Source organism: Syngnathoides biaculeatus, chromosome 11 (genome assembly GCF_019802595.1).
Source record: "Syngnathoides biaculeatus isolate LvHL_M chromosome 11, ASM1980259v1, whole genome shotgun sequence".
Classification (NCBI taxonomy): Eukaryota; Metazoa; Chordata; class Actinopteri; order Syngnathiformes; family Syngnathidae; genus Syngnathoides; species Syngnathoides biaculeatus.
Genome location: NC_084650.1, coordinates 13710155 through 13729451, shown reverse-complemented (window position 1 = coordinate 13729451; position 19297 = coordinate 13710155). Strand labels below are relative to the sequence as shown.

At 44.5% G+C, this 19297-nt stretch overlaps 1 protein-coding gene across 4 annotated transcripts in view; it reads left to right on the top strand.

Moving 5' to 3' along the window:
* Window positions 1-19204, top strand: part of slc36a1 (solute carrier family 36 member 1) — a 28608-nt gene extending 9404 nt beyond the window's left edge. For 3 of the 4 annotated variants that reach the window (XM_061835202.1, XM_061835200.1, XM_061835203.1), the window contains 7 exons: window positions 761-850; window positions 960-1044; window positions 2402-2629; window positions 3922-4020; window positions 4090-4256; window positions 5159-5328; window positions 17920-19204. In XM_061835202.1, the coding sequence (XP_061691186.1) occupies window positions 761-850; window positions 960-1044; window positions 2402-2629; window positions 3922-4020; window positions 4090-4256; window positions 5159-5328; window positions 17920-18206 (1126 nt within the window). In that variant the 3' untranslated portion in view covers window positions 18207-19204. Of the gene's footprint in view, window positions 1-760; window positions 851-959; window positions 1045-2401; window positions 2630-3921; window positions 4021-4089; window positions 4257-5158; window positions 5329-17818 lie in introns of all 4 variants that reach the window. The other variant, XM_061835201.1, reaches the window with a different exon arrangement.
* Window positions 19205-19297: the final 93 nt, after the last annotated feature.

Genomic DNA, 19297 nt, shown 5'->3' with positions numbered 1-19297 from the left:
CTTGTTTTGGAGCAGGCTTGTTTAGTTGACAACATTTATGAAATAAACAAGTGAATTGATGTCAAGATTACACAAAATAAGCGACGTCTTTCAATATCTATTTTTTCTACTCGTAACAAATTTTACGCGCGTGATTTTTTTGTGCTCGACTGTGGAGATTTGCGAGCACGGTTACGCGCGAGCGTGGTCGCGCTCGTCAAATGTGAGTGAGTGAAATTGTAATGTTTAATAAAGTGTAGTTTGTCACCGTTAAACGGCCAATAGAGGGCCTGTCCAGGATGCTCCCGTTGCGGTTAGCACAGCAGTTTTTCACCCCCCCCCCCCCCGCCCCCATTCACGCTGAGGTGATCCCAGTGTTGTTTAGTTCAGTTTTCAACAGCACACTAAAATTGCGTACCTCTCCCTTTACAAAGCAGTTCACAGAATTCTTGACGCAAAATGGCCGACTGGACGTAAGCATCGAGGATGCCATGGACCTGTGGCTGCTTTTACAGATAAAAACAACAACAAAAGACGCTGTGCTAAGTTCAGTCAGGGTGAAAGAGGAGAAACTCTGTCCTTGACCGGTCTGGTCCTTCTGGACCAGCAAACAGTCGCTTTGCTGTTAGTTTCCAAGTGGCTACATTTGCAGTGAATGATCAAAGAAATGAAATGTAATTTTGGATTTAGCGCCTAACCAACCCCTTATGCCAACTCGGTGTCAAAGTTTGTTGCGTGACCCGTGACCTGTCTGTGTAAAAAAATGGTATTTCCATTTCAGGATGAACAGGCAGTCTCTGACGTATGGCGAGGCAGTCCAATACGGCATGGAGAACGTATCGTGGCTCAGGAGACACTCGCAGTGGGGGAAGTAGGTTAAAAAAAATAATCGAAGCCCTCCGCCATCATATCATTCCGCAGCTTTTCAGTTTATTACTACCAACGTCGTGACCATTGCGTGTGTGTCTTTCTCCCGTTAGACGGACAGTCAACTTGTTCCTTATCATCACCCAGCTCGGCTTCTGCTGCGTCTACTTTGTCTTCCTCAGTGACAATGTGAAGCAGGTAACACACGCACGCAGTTTTCATGAATTTTAATAACCTCTCTTTTATCTGTGATCACTGTGCCCTTTGACCGGTGGCCTCACATCCCGGCTCTGCTCTTTCGTTCTGAGTCGAAAAAGCCAGAGTGAACTTTTGACGCCTGCTCTTCGCGCTGCACTTGTGAAGCCCGTGCAGGATTTATGGAAATGATCTTTCATTACTGAAGAAAGCCAGTAGATGGCGCTGCCTCTCTGTTTTCAGGTTACTCCATACAGTGTCCGCATCTTATTGTGGAACCAAATCGTCAAAAATCTCAATAATTTCAACTCTCACACGAAAGTTAAGGCCTAGTTTGGGTTACAAATTAGTGACAAGACTGTCACGTCTGGATGAGTGATCTTAAATCAAGGTTTGAAATCAGGGTTTCAAGTTTAGGTCTGAAGTGGAGTTTTCAATCGTGCCTCCCCAGGTACTGTATAGTTTTAGTGCCATTTTAAGTCTTAATTCGTTACTCCACATTTTTTACTGAAGTATTTATTATTTTTAGGGGAACCACACCGTTAAAGGCATAACTTTTTAATTTGGCTTCACTTGTCAGGGATGTTAAAACCAGGGATGAGAATTTGGCGGATTTCCGACTTTTCCAGACCAAAATGACCATTGTCAAGATAAGCGCAAATCCGTTGAGAAAATTTCGGGGGGTAGGGGTAGGGTATCGTGGGCCTGCCTCTCGGTGGTGGGCTCCGAGTTGCAAGTTCAGCTTAGCGCTAGCACAAGCACGACTATCATATGCCGTTCTAACTTGCTCGGTAGTGTAAATATTCGCATTTTGCGACATAAACATTAAAATTTGTTTGCGGCAGATTACTCAATTGGACAACAGAGTTATACAGTATAACGATCCAATCTTGTTGGTGGTTAATCGAGTTTCACCACTGCCATGTACGTGTTCTCGGTTCTCAGAAATCGCAGTTTTACTTGTTAAGTAAGCCAAGTTATGGCGCGTGGGAGTTAGATAGCGCGAACCGAGCGACGGCGTGTTCAAAGCTTTACGATGGCGGAAGTCTTAGAAAAAAAGGATGAAGATCGAGCGAGGGCAATCGACAAGGATGCTGGAATCAAAAACTGTTTCAGACGGGCATGGCTTGAAAAAAAGTGTAACTGTGAAGATAGGGCCGAATACGGTGTCAACATGTCTAACCGAACACATACAAAAAGTGCTGGAGCCAAAAATATCCAGGAGGAAACTCAAACCACCCCGCGCCCCCCCCAATCGACAGACCTTTTCAGTTTTTTTCCCAAATTGGTCATTCTCATCCCTGTGAAACCCCAGTCCTGGTGCTTCCTGACCATCTTTATCGCTTTCCTTCCTGGACAGGTGGTGGAGGCGGCCAACACCACCACCTTCAACTGCCAGGTGAACGGCAGCAACCAGACGGAGGTGCTGGTGCCCAGCTTTGATTCGCGGCTCTACATGCTCTGCTTCCTGCCTGCCTTTATCCTCCTGGTCTTCACGCCCAACCTCAAGTACCTGGCGCCGCTCTCCCTCATCGCCAACCTGGTCATGGCCGCCAGCCTGGTTCTCATCTACTTCTACTCCATCATGGTAGACGCTTCTTTTTTTTCTGCTGCATTCACGCATCACAGAGTAGGCCGCGTGACTCCAAATTTTGTAAATGCTTATTTGATATGCCTACCAGATATTTGCATAAAACAGTATTTGTCCTGTTTGATTGTTAAAGTAATGTTGTTGGGCTCAGGCGGTGAATCACAAGTACTTTGAACATTTGTACAACCAAGGGAATTCTTCCTCTTTTAACAGATTACATTTAAATCCGAAAGGAATTTCAGATTAAGTTTTTTTTAAGCCTTTAATAAAAAGGAATAGTATGTTTAAAATGATTCAGTCTTATCAATGGTCTTTTGCATCTACATTTTAGCTCTAAAGCCAAGATTAAATAAAACCTGGGGTACGCCTCCTGATCGTAGTGGAGGGGTTTGTGTGTCCCCGAAATCCTCAGAACTATTTATTCCCCTGCCGGGGTCGCTCATTTGCAAACGGGTCCCAGATGAGGGAGGAGATAAAGCCCAATTCGAACCCTATGATGAGAAAATATTTCCATCCATCCATCCATCCATCCATTTCTCGTTGCCGCTTATCCTCACAAGGGTCGTGGGAGTGCTGGGGCCTATCCCAGCTGCTATTGGGCAGGAGATGGGGTACACCCTGAACTGGTTGCCAGCCAATCGCAGGGCACAAAGAGACAAACAGCTGCACTCATAATGCACTCGGGGCAATTTAGAGCAGCCAATTAATGTTGCATGTTTTTTGGAAGGCGGGAGGAAACCGGATCGCCCGGGGAAAACCCGCACAGGCGGGGCCGGGATCGAACCCGGGACCTCAGAACTGTGAGGCCAATACTTAACCAGTTGATCCACCGTGCCAGCAGTGTTCCTTTAATTTCACTTAATTAGTGATGACGCCGCCAGATTTTTAAATCATATTTTCAACATTTTGACCCACCATGCCGCCGAGGAAATATTTGGACAATGTTTTTTCTCGCCCGCAAATAAGATGCTTGGATGATTCAGTCAGCATTTTACATTCAAATTTCAAATTAAGGTGTCAACCAAAGGGTTAGGAATTCAAGGTAAGAGTTCAAATCAAGGTTTCAGGCCTGGATTATGGTTTGAAATGAGTTTCAAGTCCGGGCTGGTGATTTATGATGAGGGTTTCACTTTGACTTTAGGATTCCAAACAAGTTTGTGGTTTTCTCGAGTTTCAATCTTGGGCTCAGTTGTCAGACAATTAGGCAAATTATGCTTTCAAGCTCGTGTTAGGTGAGGCTACTGTGTGCAATTGAACTCTCTTCTTTTTTTTTTTTTTTTCTATCCCAGAACATCAAATACCCCATCGACCTTCCGCTTGTGGGCCGGGCCAAGGACTACCCGCTCTTCTTCGGGACGGCCATCTTTGCCTTTGAAGGGATCGGAGTGGTACGTGACGAAACGTCCGCGCGTGCGCGGCAAACGCCTTTGACGCGCATTTGCCGCTGTCGTTTCCAGGTCCTCCCGCTGGAGAACAAGATGCACAGGCCCCAAAGTTTCCCGCTGGTCCTCTACCTCGGGATGGGCATCGTCACCTTCCTCTACATCACCCTCGGCACCATCGGGTACATGTGCTTTGGCGCCGACATCGGCGGCAGCATCACCCTCAACCTGCCCAACTGCTGGTAAAGTGGCTTAATCATTTAGTAACTGCACTTTTTGAACAACTAACAACATAACAGATGCCCCTTGAGCTCAAAGTCAGTTTAACAATAATAATCATAATAATAATATGGATGTTTGATCCGGAAACACATTTGTATAAAAAAGTGGTGTGTTCGAGTGCTTTACAGCAGGCATTTATGACCGTCCAGCCTTAAAGTGCATGACTTTGGAACTGAAGGGTCGCATCCTTGTTTGCGCTGGTGTGGATTTGCAAGCTTGAAACAAAAGCACGAAATTCCCTTGCATCCTTCATAATAATAATATTAATCTTAATAATAATAATTGGGATTTATACATTATAGCGCCTATCGCGAGACGACAGATGTCTACTGAGAGTGCTTTTGAACATTGTCTACCGTGCCACTTAAGGTAAACACAATAACCAGCGCAGTGAAGCATTTATTGCAAAATATTTGCACGCTCTTAATGTGGTCGAGATATTAAATGTTGTGCATATTTTAACGCCACTTTGATTCCCAACCTAAGTAACATTTGGAATGGGTCCATTGGTGATACGTCTAGCGTGGCATGCAGACATGACAAACGTCATCCAACTGTTACATCATGACTGTTTTTATTTATATTTTTACAAAAAAATGTATTCATATTTTATAATACTGTATTGTAATGTGTATATAATTATTCAAGGAATAATAAGAATCTGGCATATATCTGATCCACAGTGTTGTGTCCATCTTCCTTGTTTTTTTTCAACCATACTTAATATTTTTCCACTTTTGTTGTTGTTTTTTTGTTGTTGTTTGTTTGGCAACATCACACCAGAAAGATTTGAAAATTACATGAAGTCACTGGTCCTTTGTTGAACCCTTTCGTACCCTGTGCTCCCCCCGTCGCGATCCAGGACCTACCAGGCCGTCAAGCTCCTCTACTGCTTCGGCATTTTCATCACGTTCGCGCTGCAGTTCTACGTCCCTGCCGAGATCCTCATCCCGTCAGTCGTAGCTCGTGTGTCGGAGCGTTGGGAGATCGCCATCGACCTGTTGCTCCGTGCCGTCCTGGTCATCTTCACGTGTGAGTAGTTATTACTTAATTACTTTAAATAAATAAATAATAATAATAATAATAAAAATGAGCTGTGTTTTTAAGGTTAATTAGGTCACAGTTAGTCAACATTGAATTGAATTATGAATTGAAATTTTTATATCCAATATGTTAAAAAGTAACAAAAAAACAACACAATATTTTTTAAAAATTATATGTATATATATATATATATTTATATATAAAATCGATATCTCCATCCATCTTCTACCGCTTTTCTGGGTCGGGTCGCGGGATACCCAGACTTCCCTTTCCTGGGCCACTTCATCCAGCTCTTCCGGGGGGATCCCGAGACACTTAGAAATTCCTATCCAAGTTTGTAATTCCTAGAACCAAATCTCTGCAGCAGACCCCACCCCAAAAGACTACCCTCCCACCAGGGTCTTTTTTTCGGCCCCTTATAAATGACCCCAAAGCTAAATTGTGAAAGTACCGTAATTTCCGGCCTGTAAGCCGCAAATTTTTTCTCACACACTCAACCCTGCGGTTTATGCCGTGATGCGGGTTATTTGTGCATTTTTTCTAACGGCCGCAAGGGGGCACTCCAGCGGAAAAGGAAAGAGTGTGACCGGTGGAATATATGTGCCGGGGAAGTGACTTTTACCGGTCCGGCCCTGTTAGCCCTGCGCTAGCGGGTTTCTGGTGTGTCTTGGTGATTTTTACCGGTATGTTTTATTTTTTTGTTTTTTTTACCGGCCCTGTTAGCGCAGCGGCGCTAGCGTTAAACCCTGTGTACCGTCTTTCGTTGTAAATATCTTGTGTTTCAATGTCAGTTTCAACGTATGCACTTGTGGCTTTTACACGACTGCAGCCTACATATGTACCAAATGGTATTTCCCTTACTAATGTACTGGGTGAGGCTTATAACCAGGTGCTCTCTGCAGGCCGCGAATTACGTTAGTTCCCACGTAGCAAACAGACAAGTTCTGTGATAAAGTAGCTGTAGGTGAAAAGCAATAAAAGACTGGCCGGAAAGCTGAAAAAATGTAGTAGCATTGTTGTTGTGTGCTGCACTGGAGGTGATAATGTGTACTACTTCCTTGCAAAAGACGCCTCCTTGATTTCCAAGCAGAAGCAAACACTTGCGTATAAATGGACTCAATAGTCCTCTTGTTACCACTGATTGATCCGCAATGTCAGGAACTAAGTGGTTGCGCCTGTAAACACGCCCTTGCCTGCAGGTCGTATTGCCTGATTCACTGCTTCGGTGCTAGAGCACGACTTCCATTCATTCACATCTTATTATGGCCGCATTGAAGCTTACGTGTTTATGTGACTCGATGAATTAGGATTGGAATGTACCAACCTTATATCTGCATTCCCGCTGGCCGCGTTGGCACGCACTTCATACGGCCGTGACAAATTGTACATTTTTCGTCCGTCAGTGCTCCTTTGTGTCGTTTTTTTTAATTTTTTTTCTTTTTAAATCTGTGCTAATTTACCCGTGTGATAGGAGCTCAAAGAAAATATTCCCTTTTCAATGTAGTCTGACTCTAAATGTGATCGTCAGTAAACCTGCGTGCAGCGACGAATGGGAAGTCGCACCCCCGAGACCAAAGTGGGGAGATGAAATCACGGCGTGAGTTCCTGCGTTATTGCAATTTCAATTGTCTGATGATCAGCAGGTGCATATGAATCATGGCGAACATGTTATGATGAAGCTATGACCGCTGCGTTATTAGCAGAGGTGGGTAGTAGTCCGCAACATTTACTCCGTTACATTTCTGTTCTATTCCGTTCCTTTCCGTTGAATTTTGGGTAAATTATACTTGTCAGAGTACTTTCAATACGCAGGATTTTTACTTATACTCGACTATTTATGGCAGCACGGTGGAGCAGCTGGAAAGCGTTGGCCTCACAGTTCTGAGGACCCGGGTTCGATCCCGGCCCTCCCTGTGTGTAGTTTGCACGTGGTCCCCGTGCCTGCGTGGGTTTTCTCCGGGCACTCCAGATTTTCCTCGCCACATCCCAAATTCATGTGACATTAATTGGACACCCTAATTGCCCCAAGGTGTTATTGTGAGTGCGGCTGTTTGTCTCCATGTACCCTGCGATTGGCTGGTAGCCAGTTCAGGGTGTACCCCGCCTCCTGCCCGTTGACAGCTGGGATAGGCTCCAGCACGCCCTGTGACCCTTTTGAGGATAAGCGGCAAAGAAAATGGATGGATGTGAATTAAGGCTGGCTGACTGTTTTTTGGTTTGCTGGAGCAGTCTGGCAGCGGTGGAAGTGTGAGTGCACTTGTATCTCAAATTTGTGCTTGTATCTCAAGACAAAAAAAAGAAGATACTTGTTGACTCATAATTTTTTTTAACTAAATTACTTGTTAGCGGAGGAGCAACTGGTTAGAGCGGTGGCCTCACAGTACCACATACCAAAAACATGCAAGAGACTCTAAATTGCCCCAAGGTGTGTTTTGTGAGTGCGGCTGTTTGTCTCTTTGTGCCCTGGGAATGGCTGGCAACCGGTTCAGGGTGTACCCCGCCTCCTGCCCGTTGACAACTTGGATAGGTGCCAGCACTCCTGCGACCCTTGTGAGAATAAGCGGCTAAGAAAATGGATGGATGGATATACTATTTCTATAAAAAACAAATGATACTTTTATTCCGTTTCAGTAAAAAATTGCTGGTCACTACTTTTATCAGTTATTATTTACATAATTTTTCATGCGCAACATCTTTGTCAACCAGGACTTCGACTGCCGCATCGGGCGGCGTTCACGCCAATATGTAGCGCCGGGGAAGCATCCAAAATAGTGTTATCAGGCATGGTGAGACCCCCAAAAATATGATTAATCGTTTAGACTGATAGTAATAAGCAGATTCCCAAGAGGGCCTTTGCACTGCCGAGGACTCAGCCAAGAACAATACCATTTATAAGCTGCGCACATTTTTATGTTGCTTATTCATACAAGACCCCCCCCCCCCCCACAATTATGGTCCTCATATCGTCGCCTCTATAATTATAAAACCATACATTTCTTCTGCTGCCATTTTATGGTGACGTGCAGCATATTGCCAAGAGTAGCACTCTCATCAGACGCAATTACTGCCAAGCCTTGATTTAAAGGTCAGTGTTACCAAAAAAAAAATAAAAATCCTTCTGCATTATCAGCAGAAACATTCATTGAACGGGTGTCAAAGTCATTTTTGTCACGGGGCTTTGTAGTTACACTTTCACTCAGGGGGCTGTTAAACCATAAATGTTTAACCGTATTATTACATTGACACAACAAATTGAAGGATAACTCCTTTTGAAATCAGAAGTCAAGGATAATGTTTGTTCAGCTTCTGTTCAAGTTAGCGTATTTTACGCACTATAAGGCGCACCGCATTATAAGGCGCGCCTTCAACGACTGGCCTATTCTCAAAATTTTCCATGTATAAGGCGCACCACACTATAAGGTACGTAGAATAGATGCTACAGTAGAGGGTGGGGTTACATTACGCATCCATTAGATGGGCTACGCTAAAGGCTCAATGTTGATCCATATATAAGGCGCACTGTCAACTTTTGGGAAAATTAAAGGCTTATAGTGCGGAAAATATGGTACTGTAAAAACTCATTTGGTAGCAACAAATGCTTGCAATATCTTAGTTATGTATTGCATAAGACACATTAGAAATTTGATGCAGAATTTAGCAAGAATCATGGAAGTTGACACATGATGTCCTTTTGAAGGTCATGGAAAACGATTTGGTGGGCCGGATCTGGTCCCAGGACTTTGCGTTTGACACCTGTGGTCTAAAGTAATTGCGTGTTCTAGTATCTACAGCGAAATCTTACAATCATCCAAAATTCAATGTTTGATCCATGAAGGGACCAGTACAGTAAATGTCCTGGTTCATTTAGATATTGTACTTAAACAGTTTTCTTCATCCCGCTGTTCACGTTTAGATCATATCTGACCATACGACGCCTAACAAATAATCAACAGTACCTGCTTGCAAACAAGACGTTGGCATGATGTCACAGAAAGAGATTGAAGATAAGATTGACTACAATTTATGAGTTGATTCACAGACCGGTACCTGTCCGCGGTTGCGATTGATTGATCGGTGCCTGAGTCCAGGAAGTGATTAGGACACGAATGAAAGTCTCGGGGAGTGGAAGCAGTGAGTGATGGCCAGCGTCTGAATTTTTTTTTTTTTTTTTTTTAATGACACGAGAAGGCGGACGTGCTGATGGAATTGATGAAAGTCGAACGATCATTTGGAGTCTATCTAGTTTTGAGTACTGATGGGGGTCAGAGTTCACCATACATTACAAATGTTAATATTTTCCATGTTCATTTGAACTACTCTCCTTACCCGTTCCTTGTAATTTTCTCTGATATGTCTAAATATGGGTCAAAGACTAAATTAGGGGTGACCTCCAATTACTAAAGTGGCATCAGTTGTCAGGAATCAATCTAATTACAAATTTCCGTTCAATTCTGGATTGTCATCATTAGCCTCATAAATATTCAAGAAGAATATTATCAGAGCGGCATGTATGTCCCCGGTGACCACTGTGCGGGTCTTCGGTTTTGATCAGCTATCGTGGATGTACGTCTGAAGGGCACTCTACGTTTAATTAGCATGGCCACGTAACCCTTTCCCGCCTTGGCGGAAAATTTCAAGTGGTCCCTATACTTGGTTGCAGCCATCTACATCTGAGATTCATTTTCAAGTGGGTCTCTTGTAAAAAGTTGACATCTGCTTCCAGTGACTTTATATGCAATAGCACCTCATCTGTTTTTTCCCTTTTACCCTAACATTCCATATACACAATTTCAAATCCACAACCTTGACTTTTTGTGTTGTCTTCAATTGGTCTACACCTGATAAGACACACTTAAACGTCCGGAAGCGTATTGCTGCCACACCCAAAAAAAAAAAAAAAAGGTCGCTATCACGTTACAACGTGATATGATTCACCTTATAATGTGGAATGTGTCATGTTATAACATATGTTTCACCTTATAATGTGGTTAATTACATGTTATAATGTGAATCATGTTATGTTATAACGTGAAAAGTTTCTCGTTATAACATAATACATTTTATGTGTGAAACTTTCATGTAATAACATGATATGCTCTACGTTATAATGTGAATCATTTCACATTATGAAGTAGAAAACTATGAAGAAATAAATTTCACCCCTCTTCACCCCACCCCCCAAAACCCAATTAGTTCAGGTTCTATTACATGTTCTACTACATTACTACATGTTCTTGCTCCGTGGGTAAGAGGCAATCTTCAGGTGCACCAGGACTCGGTAAAAAGCTCACCAAATCCACGTTTTGTGCAATACTCAATGAGAGTCCATTTCTAGCCGTGTCTTCCTGCATGCCACCTCGGAAGCATACGAATCACCTCAGGGTCGCAACAAGTTGACGCCAACTTTTCACGTTGTAACGTAGAACTTATTAGCTTTTACCGTGATATGTATCATGTTATAATGTAATAAATTATGTTATAACGTGGTTCATTTCAAGTGATAACATGAAACATGTCATGTTATAATATGAAATGAATTATGTTATAACATAAAATGAGTCACGTTATAACGTGAAACATATCACATAACATGAAACATATCACATTATAACGTGATAGCGACCTTTTTTCTATTTTTGGTTTGGGAGCTTTACGCTCCCGTACAAAAGCCTTTAATTTTCTCGAAAAATCAACAGTGCGCCTTATCCGGCGGAACTTATATCTGCATTGAGTTCCAAAACCTGCAAAAATGTCGTCCGACTTTGGTAAGCGCCTGGCTTGATTCAGATCATTTTCCGTTGACATAGGAATGATCTTGAGCTTCGTTTCCACGGTAATGGATTTTCTTTTGGCTGCAGAAGCACTGCTAAAAGACGCAGCGTTCTTCTTTGGGGCGATAATGTCTAAAAAGGAGGGCAAAAAAACCCCCCGTGAAGATACTCCCGACGCACAAACCCGAACAAGCATTAGCCGGACAATATGGCGGACGGGGGACGGGCGTTGTAAAGTCGAAACGGCTTAGGTCGAGACCGTCTTAACCCGAGGACTTCCTGTATGAGGGGTTCTATATAAAGTTGGTGCGGTTTCTGATGAATATTTTGTAATTAATCGCGGTTGAATTGAGAGTCGAATACTGTCGTAAAAAAAGTTTCCTCAAGTGAGCCAGTGGATCTGATCTCCACTTTCAGACGGTCACTGAGAGACCAAAGTAGTCTTGCTCACTAACCCCAGCGCGGCGTCGGCCTGCGTCATGTTTCATGCATGAATGCTTCACTGATAATCAAAGGCCCCTTTGTCCGGTTTTGGATCTCTCCCTCTTGATCACTTGAAATTAAAAGTGAACATTTTGATCATCCTCAAAAGAGGTTTTCGTTCCGAGGACTAAGCAACTCTCAAAAACTGTTTGCTTACCGAACGCGCAGCGCACCTCGTCATGATAAACAGCCACGGCGAGTATCGATGCGAGCGATTCAAGGGCAAATCTCCCACCCCCCCCCACCCCACACCCCGGCCCCCCGGCTCGGACGAAAGACTCGGCAGAATCCCCCGAGCTCCGCCGTTGGCCGCGCTCCCCTCGGGACTTTCCTTCATTAGTCCGCGGTTTGAGCCTATAAAAACTCGGGCGGACTGCATTCCGCACGTGCATGTTGATAAGCCAATAAAAAGGGGGGAAAAAAAGGCATCCATGCGGCGCTTCGCGTCCGCGGGTCATTCCGCTAGCAGCTTGTGATTTAATTAGCGCGCTCGTGTGTTGAATGCAGAATCCTGGGAGCAGGAAAAGGGGACTTTTCCAGATGCCTTTTAAAAAGTAAGACTGCGGCGAGGGAGCCGAATCATTTCTGCGTGCAGGCGTCGCAAACGCCTCCGAGGACTGATCAGGTAGCGCCCGTCACTTTCTCCTCGTCCTCCGGGGAGAAGCTTCGGTCTTTTTGCAGCAGCTCTTGTCGAACTTAACCGCCTTGCGTTTCGCACGCCGTCCGCGAGACAACAGAAAGAACTCCTCAAACTTGCTTTACAACTCTTTTGTACCCTTCCAAGTTAGCGATCGTCAAGGCAAAGAAGTCGAAATTTCTTTAAAAAGTTTCTTGCCGCCGGCACGGTGGCTCAGCTGGTAAAGCGTTGGCCTCACAGTTCTGAGGTCCCGGGTTCTATCCCGGACCCGCCTGTGTGGAATTTGCATGTTCTCCCCGTGCCTGTGTGGGTTTTCTTCCGGTTACTCGGATTTCCTCCCACATCCCAAAAATATGTATCAATCGGAGACTCTAAATTGCCCCTAGGTGTGATTGCGAGTGCGGCTGTTTGTCTCTACGTGCCCTGCGATTGGCTGGCGACCGGTTCAGGGTGTACCTCGCCTCCTGACCCCTTGACAGCTGGAAATAGGCTCCAGCACGCCCCGCGACCCTCGTGAGGATAAGCGGTGAATAAAACGGACGGATGGATGGAAGTTGCTTGCCTGACTTGTTGATTGGAAGCAAAAAAAGCAGGACAACCCAAATTGGCCCAAAGCAAACGTCAGGGATGAGTGATTCAAAGTCTTCATACATGTGCGCACTTTTTTTAAAATGACACATAATTTTGACCATATCATTTTTGCAGACCCCCCAAGTTTCAGGACCTCAGTTGGACAAAAATGCTTTTACAATAAAATGTTTATCTCCATAGCCTGTTGGAAGGTTTTCCCTCTCATTTTCCCACAAATCCCGATCCCCCCCCCCCCCCCCCCATCCCCCATCCCCCCCAACCTGGCAGATGGCAATTATTTCCAAATCATCGTTGCGGAGGTATTTGTATGGATTTATTCATGAAACGCAGGCTAAACAAGCAGAAAAACATCTTTATTCGTCGTAGCTCACGCTCGCGGTCGTACAATTTGCGGCAATCATGCTGCACAAGTGCGCTGTTTGCTGTCTAAGGTAAAGCCCTTCATCCGATCCGCCTTTCTTTTCTCACGCATACTTTGTGCGGGTCATTTTCATATAAATTGATCAATAACGGTAAAGAGAGAGGGGAAAAACATCTAAAAATATTGTTTTTATGATCCTTTCTTTTTTTATATAGCTAAATGTCTCTCAAGTAGCAATGGCCACACTCATTTGTGTTTTTATTTTTATTTTTTTTTGTTTTATGTTTTGGTCAGACAAAGAAATAATGGTATTAATACATGTTAAATGCATTTTTATTGAAAGTTGAAGATTGTTGTACTTGCATTGGAAAAAAAAAAAAAAAAATGTTTCCTCAACTGACCCGGTCGATTTGATCTGCACTTTCGGACGATCAACACAGATGGGGGTAGAGATTTCTGTCATAGGGGCGGCACGGTGGATCAGCTTGTAAAGCATTGGCCTAACACTTCTGAGGACCCGGGTTCGATCCCAGCCCCACCCGTGTGGAGTTTGCATGTTCTCACCGTGCCTGCGTGGGTTTTCTCCGGGCACTCCGGTTTCCTCCCACATTCCAAAAACATGCAACAATAATTGGACACTCTAAATTGTCCATAGGTGTGATTGTGAGTGCGACTGTTGTCTGTCTCCATGTGCCCTGCGATTGGCTGGCGACCAGTTCAGGGTGTACCCCGCCTCCTGCCCGTTGACAGCTGGGATAGGCTCCAACACTCCCCGTGACCCTTGTGAGGATAAGTGGCTGAGAAAATGGATGGATGGACGTTCCCCCCAAAGAATTGCACCCAATACTTTCACTGAGGGGTGCAAAATTGGGTGGACACGTCCATCATAATAGGAGATGTAAAATATTCTCCAGGACTCGTGAGTGGAATTGACCCCTGCGTGGATATTGCGCAATCCGCATCACTGACCAATCAGAGGCCAGAGATCTGCATAGACCAAAGCCCGTTTTTGCTCCCGCCATTTTCTCAGACAACATTGCATGGTCCAGTATAGGGTTAGTTAGCGTTTTATCGCGTATTTGGGTTATTTAACAAAAAATATGGTTAAGAGGTGTAGTCACGGACTTTGTAATAGTGACGACAGGTATCCTGAAAGGCTAGTTGGTGGAGTTCCATTCGTACCCTTTCCAAAACCGAAGACCCAGTACGAAAAATGCCTTCGATGGATCAAACTTTGTGGAAGACCGCATCATCAACGAAATCCATCTAATATCAACCGGAACACATATGTTTGCACGAAGGTATGCCCTATATTTGATTTTCAATACACGTCTCGTATAAATGAATTTGAAGTTCTTCGCTAGCATAACACTGCTGCGTGTGAACGATTGACACACTTATTCTATGTTGAGCGATATTTAGCGATGATCGGACTGCACAAACGTATTGATTTCTTGCTGGCTCGCGGGCAGAAGCTTAACCAGACTGTGTTTGCACGAAGACATGCCCTAAATTTGATTTTTAATACACGTCTCGTATAAATGAATGAGACGTTCTCCGCTAGCATAACATTGCTACGTGTGAACGATTGAATGAAATCAGAAGCATGGCGTCTCTCTCAGTTCAGAATGTGTTGTATTTAGAATCTATAATATATCGTTGATTTGAATGAAATCAGAAGCATGGCGTCTGTCTCAGTTCAGAATGTATTGTATTGTATTTGCCATTTTTACTGTTTGTCTTACGTCAGCGCACGTGGCGTGACGTCACTTCAGGAGGCGTGGCTAAGTGCCCTGTACGGAGGGGTCAATTGAACAGGAAGGCGGCACTTTGCCATTTCAGATGAATTTTGGGCCTGGTGTTTTCGATGAACCTGCACTCGGGAATTTGCCCAAATGATAGATTATAGATTTTGATCTTGGCCGTTCTCACAGCTTTTCAATTCATTTGTAATTTTATTCCACCTTCTGTGGAACCTTCTCCAATGCCTTCAAGTGTACCAAATGCGACAGAAACTAAAGTCCTAAACTTGCAGGGCTAACGAGCGCTGGGAACTTCATTAGCCGCCGAGCCGATCCCGTCCGTGGCGTTCAAAGAGATTGAATGAAATGAAAGACGCAAACAGTCGGGCAAATTGATTCTTCTTCTCCTTGAAGGGCCCGATTGAATTAATCCTCCCACGCACCTGTGGGGAGAAGCTGAAATGACATTTGCCGTTATCCTCGCATAATTCGGTCACTTCAAATGAACGCGAGTGCGCCTCCTGTTTTCCACTCATCTCGACCGTTTTAATTGCCTTTTAAGTGCGTCCGCCGCTCAGAAAATTAATTTTTATTTTTTGGGGGGAAATCCAAAGTTTTGTAGGCAAAGCCTACAAAAGGCTTTTTGGGAAACAAGAATCGCAATTTGCATGAGCATGACCTCGTCGTGTCGTATTGACTCGATAGCCCTTTTCGTACCGTCGAAGTGCGTTGGCAGGGACCGGCGGGGACGGAGGTTTTTTGAAACGACTGAGGCCACGCGATGGCGGGATACCCCGTCAGGTCTATGAATGCAAACGGTAATATCGGTCTTTATGTGCTTGTGTACAAAAAGCCGCAGAAATATAAATGCGGGGACAGAGGCCACCGGCAATTTTCCCGCTCCGGGATGAGCGTCACGCGTGAAAGGGAACAGCGTGAGGCCAGAACGCGCCGATAAAGTACCGACAGCTACCTGCCAATTTCGGTTTTTGCTACGTTCTGCGTGAAAATCGGTCTCGCATTTAGCCGCCGTTTATGGTGCTGTGGAAAAAGTATTTTTCAAATTATTAATTGTTTGCATTCTAAATTTCCCCACGTGAATAATTCACATCATCAAAGGCAAATGCAAATGTCTGACAAAGATAACCCAGGTAAATATAAAACATATTTACGGAGGAAAAAAAAGAATAATTCAAATAAGTAATAAGTTCTCGCACTTGGAAATCTCGAAGGGGTCTGACATTTTCATCGTAGGTGCATGTCCACTGTGAGAGATAATCTAAAATGAAAAATGCAGAAATCACAATGTATGATTTTTTTTTTTTTTTTTCCAACGATTTATGTGTGTGATAAAGCTGCAAATTCATATTTGAACACCTGTCTATCAGCTAGAATTCTGACCCCCGAAGACCCGTTAGTCCGGCTTTAAAAGTCCACCTCCATTCCATGTATTATCCTGGATCAGATGCACCTTTGTGAGGTCCTCATCTGTATAAAGACACGTGTCCACCCCGTACGATCAGTCAGACTCAAACTTGTAACAAGGCCAAGACCAAAGAGCTGTCCAAAGACACCAGAGACAAAATTGTACAACTCCACACGGCTGGAAAGGGCTACGGAGAAATTGGGGAGCAGCTTGGTGAAAAAATCTCCACTTTTGGAGCAATCATTAGAAAACAGAAGAAGCTAAACATGACGGTCATGCAAGACGTCACCCCGCGGGGTCTCAATGATCCTTATGAAGGACTACACGACAGGACTTGGCCAATGACCTGAAAAGAGCTGGGACCACCGTTTCCAAGGTGACTACTGTTGCCAATACACTAAGACGTCGTGGTTTGAAATCATGCCCGCCACGGAAGGTTCCCCTGCTAAAACCAGCACATGTCAAGGCCCGTCTTAAGTTTGCCGATGACCGTTCAGGATGATACGGAGGAGTCATGGGAGAAGGTTTTGTGGTCAGATGAGATAATTCCACTAACCGTGTTTGGAGGAAGACGAATGAAGATGGGTCGTGGCTGGGGTCTTTCAATACGACAATGACCCGAAACACACAGCCAGGAAAACCAAAGAGTGGCTCCGTAAGAAGCATATCAAGGTTCTGGCGTAGCTTCCCTGGAGATGGTTCGATCACCTTTCAAGAGAAAGGCACCACTAATTTACTGACTTTACTCAGCTAGCATGACCACAGCACTCCCATCTTGTAGGTGCGCTTAGGATTAGCTTTAGCATCTAACTGTACCACAGGTTACCTCCAATTTACATACAATGTAACATTTTGTCCGCTAGCATGACCTCAGCGTGCGTCTGTTTTACATTCACGAGTTTTAGCTAGCTAGCTCGGGGCCGTAAGATTGTCCCTGTTGAATGACTTTCCATAACGTCGTGCACCTATTAGCATTTCCTCTTTAGCCGCTAACGTTAGATCTTCTTCTTTGAGACGGCAGCAGGAAGACTGTCGACTTGTTTAGCACGAAAGTCACTTGAATGAACAAACAGCCTCCAGGGAGACGCCGAGCGAGCCTTTTAGCCGCCGTCTTACACTCGAACGCTTTGACTTGAAAGCTGGGCTCGGTCTCCCCCAATTCCCCAGCCCCCTCCCCCCCCCGGGCTCGTTTGACCGGCGGGGAAGTCTTAAACGCGTTTTGATGAGCGTCTTTCCGCAGCCGTCACATGAAAGTCGACCTTGGCGCCGGCCCTCGTGTTGATTTGCCGGCAGCCTGCCGCCGGTCGTGTTCAGAAGAGGTTTCGGCGGCCACGTGCGGAGGAGAAATCGCTTTTTCCTTCTCACGTTCAATAAGAACACGCGACTCGTCGTGTCCAATCGTCACTAACAGATGCAGAGTTACACGTGTGATCCGCAAAATCCATTTTGTGTTTTTGTGGCGGGCAGGCGCCCTGGCCATCCTGATCCCGGAGCTGGACTTGGTCATCTCGCTGGTGGGCTCGGTCAGCAGCAGCTTCCTGGCGCTCATCTTCCCGCCCATCCTGCAGGTGCTCACCTTCCAGGGCGAGGGCCTGTCGCCGGCGTCGCTGGCCAAGAACTCGGCCATCAGCCTGGTGGGCCTGGTGGGCTTCCTGGCCGGCACCTACGTGGCCATCGAGCAGATCGTCGCCCGCAACGCGCTCAAACGCGAGCTCCAGTAGGCGCGCCCGCCAGCCCCTTCGCCGCCGAAACTTTTGACCCGGGAGGCCACCGCGTTTCTATCCGTCATCGCCGTGCCGTACGTGTCTGTGTGCGTGTGTCCGCCATGTTGTACGCTACTCAGTCCGTCAGGTAGGTGCTGGCTTCTTTTTACATTTGACTTTCTCGACACTTAGTCAAACTACCTCAACAAGTCCTGTTTTTACCGACACGCTTGTTAGTTACCTTTGACCTTTTTTTTTTTTTCTTTGCCGTGACCCGATCAACAGAATTCGAATTGCACTTTGATTTTTAATGCCTTATGCAGTAGATACGGTGGGGAAAAAAATGGGCAGAAAAGACAAACCATCATTTTATCGTGTATTTTAACAGTAAAAAAAAAGCGGGTTGCGCTTTGAGTTTGTCAGCGGGACCGGTTCAAAACAAAGCTGGAACGAGCGGCCATTTTGTTGACTGTTTACCAAAGAGGTTTTGTTTTTTCTTTTTTATTTCATTTTACACACATAAACAGCGCGACGATATTCATTAGAGGAAAAAAAAAAAGTGCACTTTAGTCTATACACAATTTATTGACTGCTGGGTGAGGGTTTCGGTTTAGGGGTCAGTCCGGGTTAAGGTTTCGGTTCAAGAAATAAATTTTGGGGTCAGGATTAGGGTCCCGCTGGTGAATTCTGAGATTATTAAAAACATAAATCCAATCCTGTCATGACCAAATTCTATCAACTTTTTTTTTTTTGTCCTTGATGCTCCATTTTTTTGATTATGTTCACTTTTGCATTATCTTTTAACAAAAAAAAGTGTGTACTAAAAACATTATTTTTTTAATTAAAGCAGCACATCTTTTTAGATGTTCACAAGACTGTCATTGTGTGTATAATATACATATATGTATATATCTATTATATATATGGACCCAAAGCGAGAACCAGAAAGATGCAGGACGACTTCCATGCGTCGAAGCCACACTGCATCTGCGGGAACTTTCAAAGTTTTAATTTATTTGCGTGTCAGACAAATTTCACATCGTGACCATAAATCACAAAAAGTGTAACGTTTGTTTTTTTTTTTTTTTTTTTTTAAGTCTTCTGTTTCCGCAGACAAATTGTTCATGCATTTCCATTTCCACTCATAACTCCCCGCCAACAATAAAGAACTTTGAAGACAAAAGGTGCATTTGTTTTTTTTTTGTTTGTTTTTTGTTTTTTGTCTTCGAGAAATGTGTAAAAA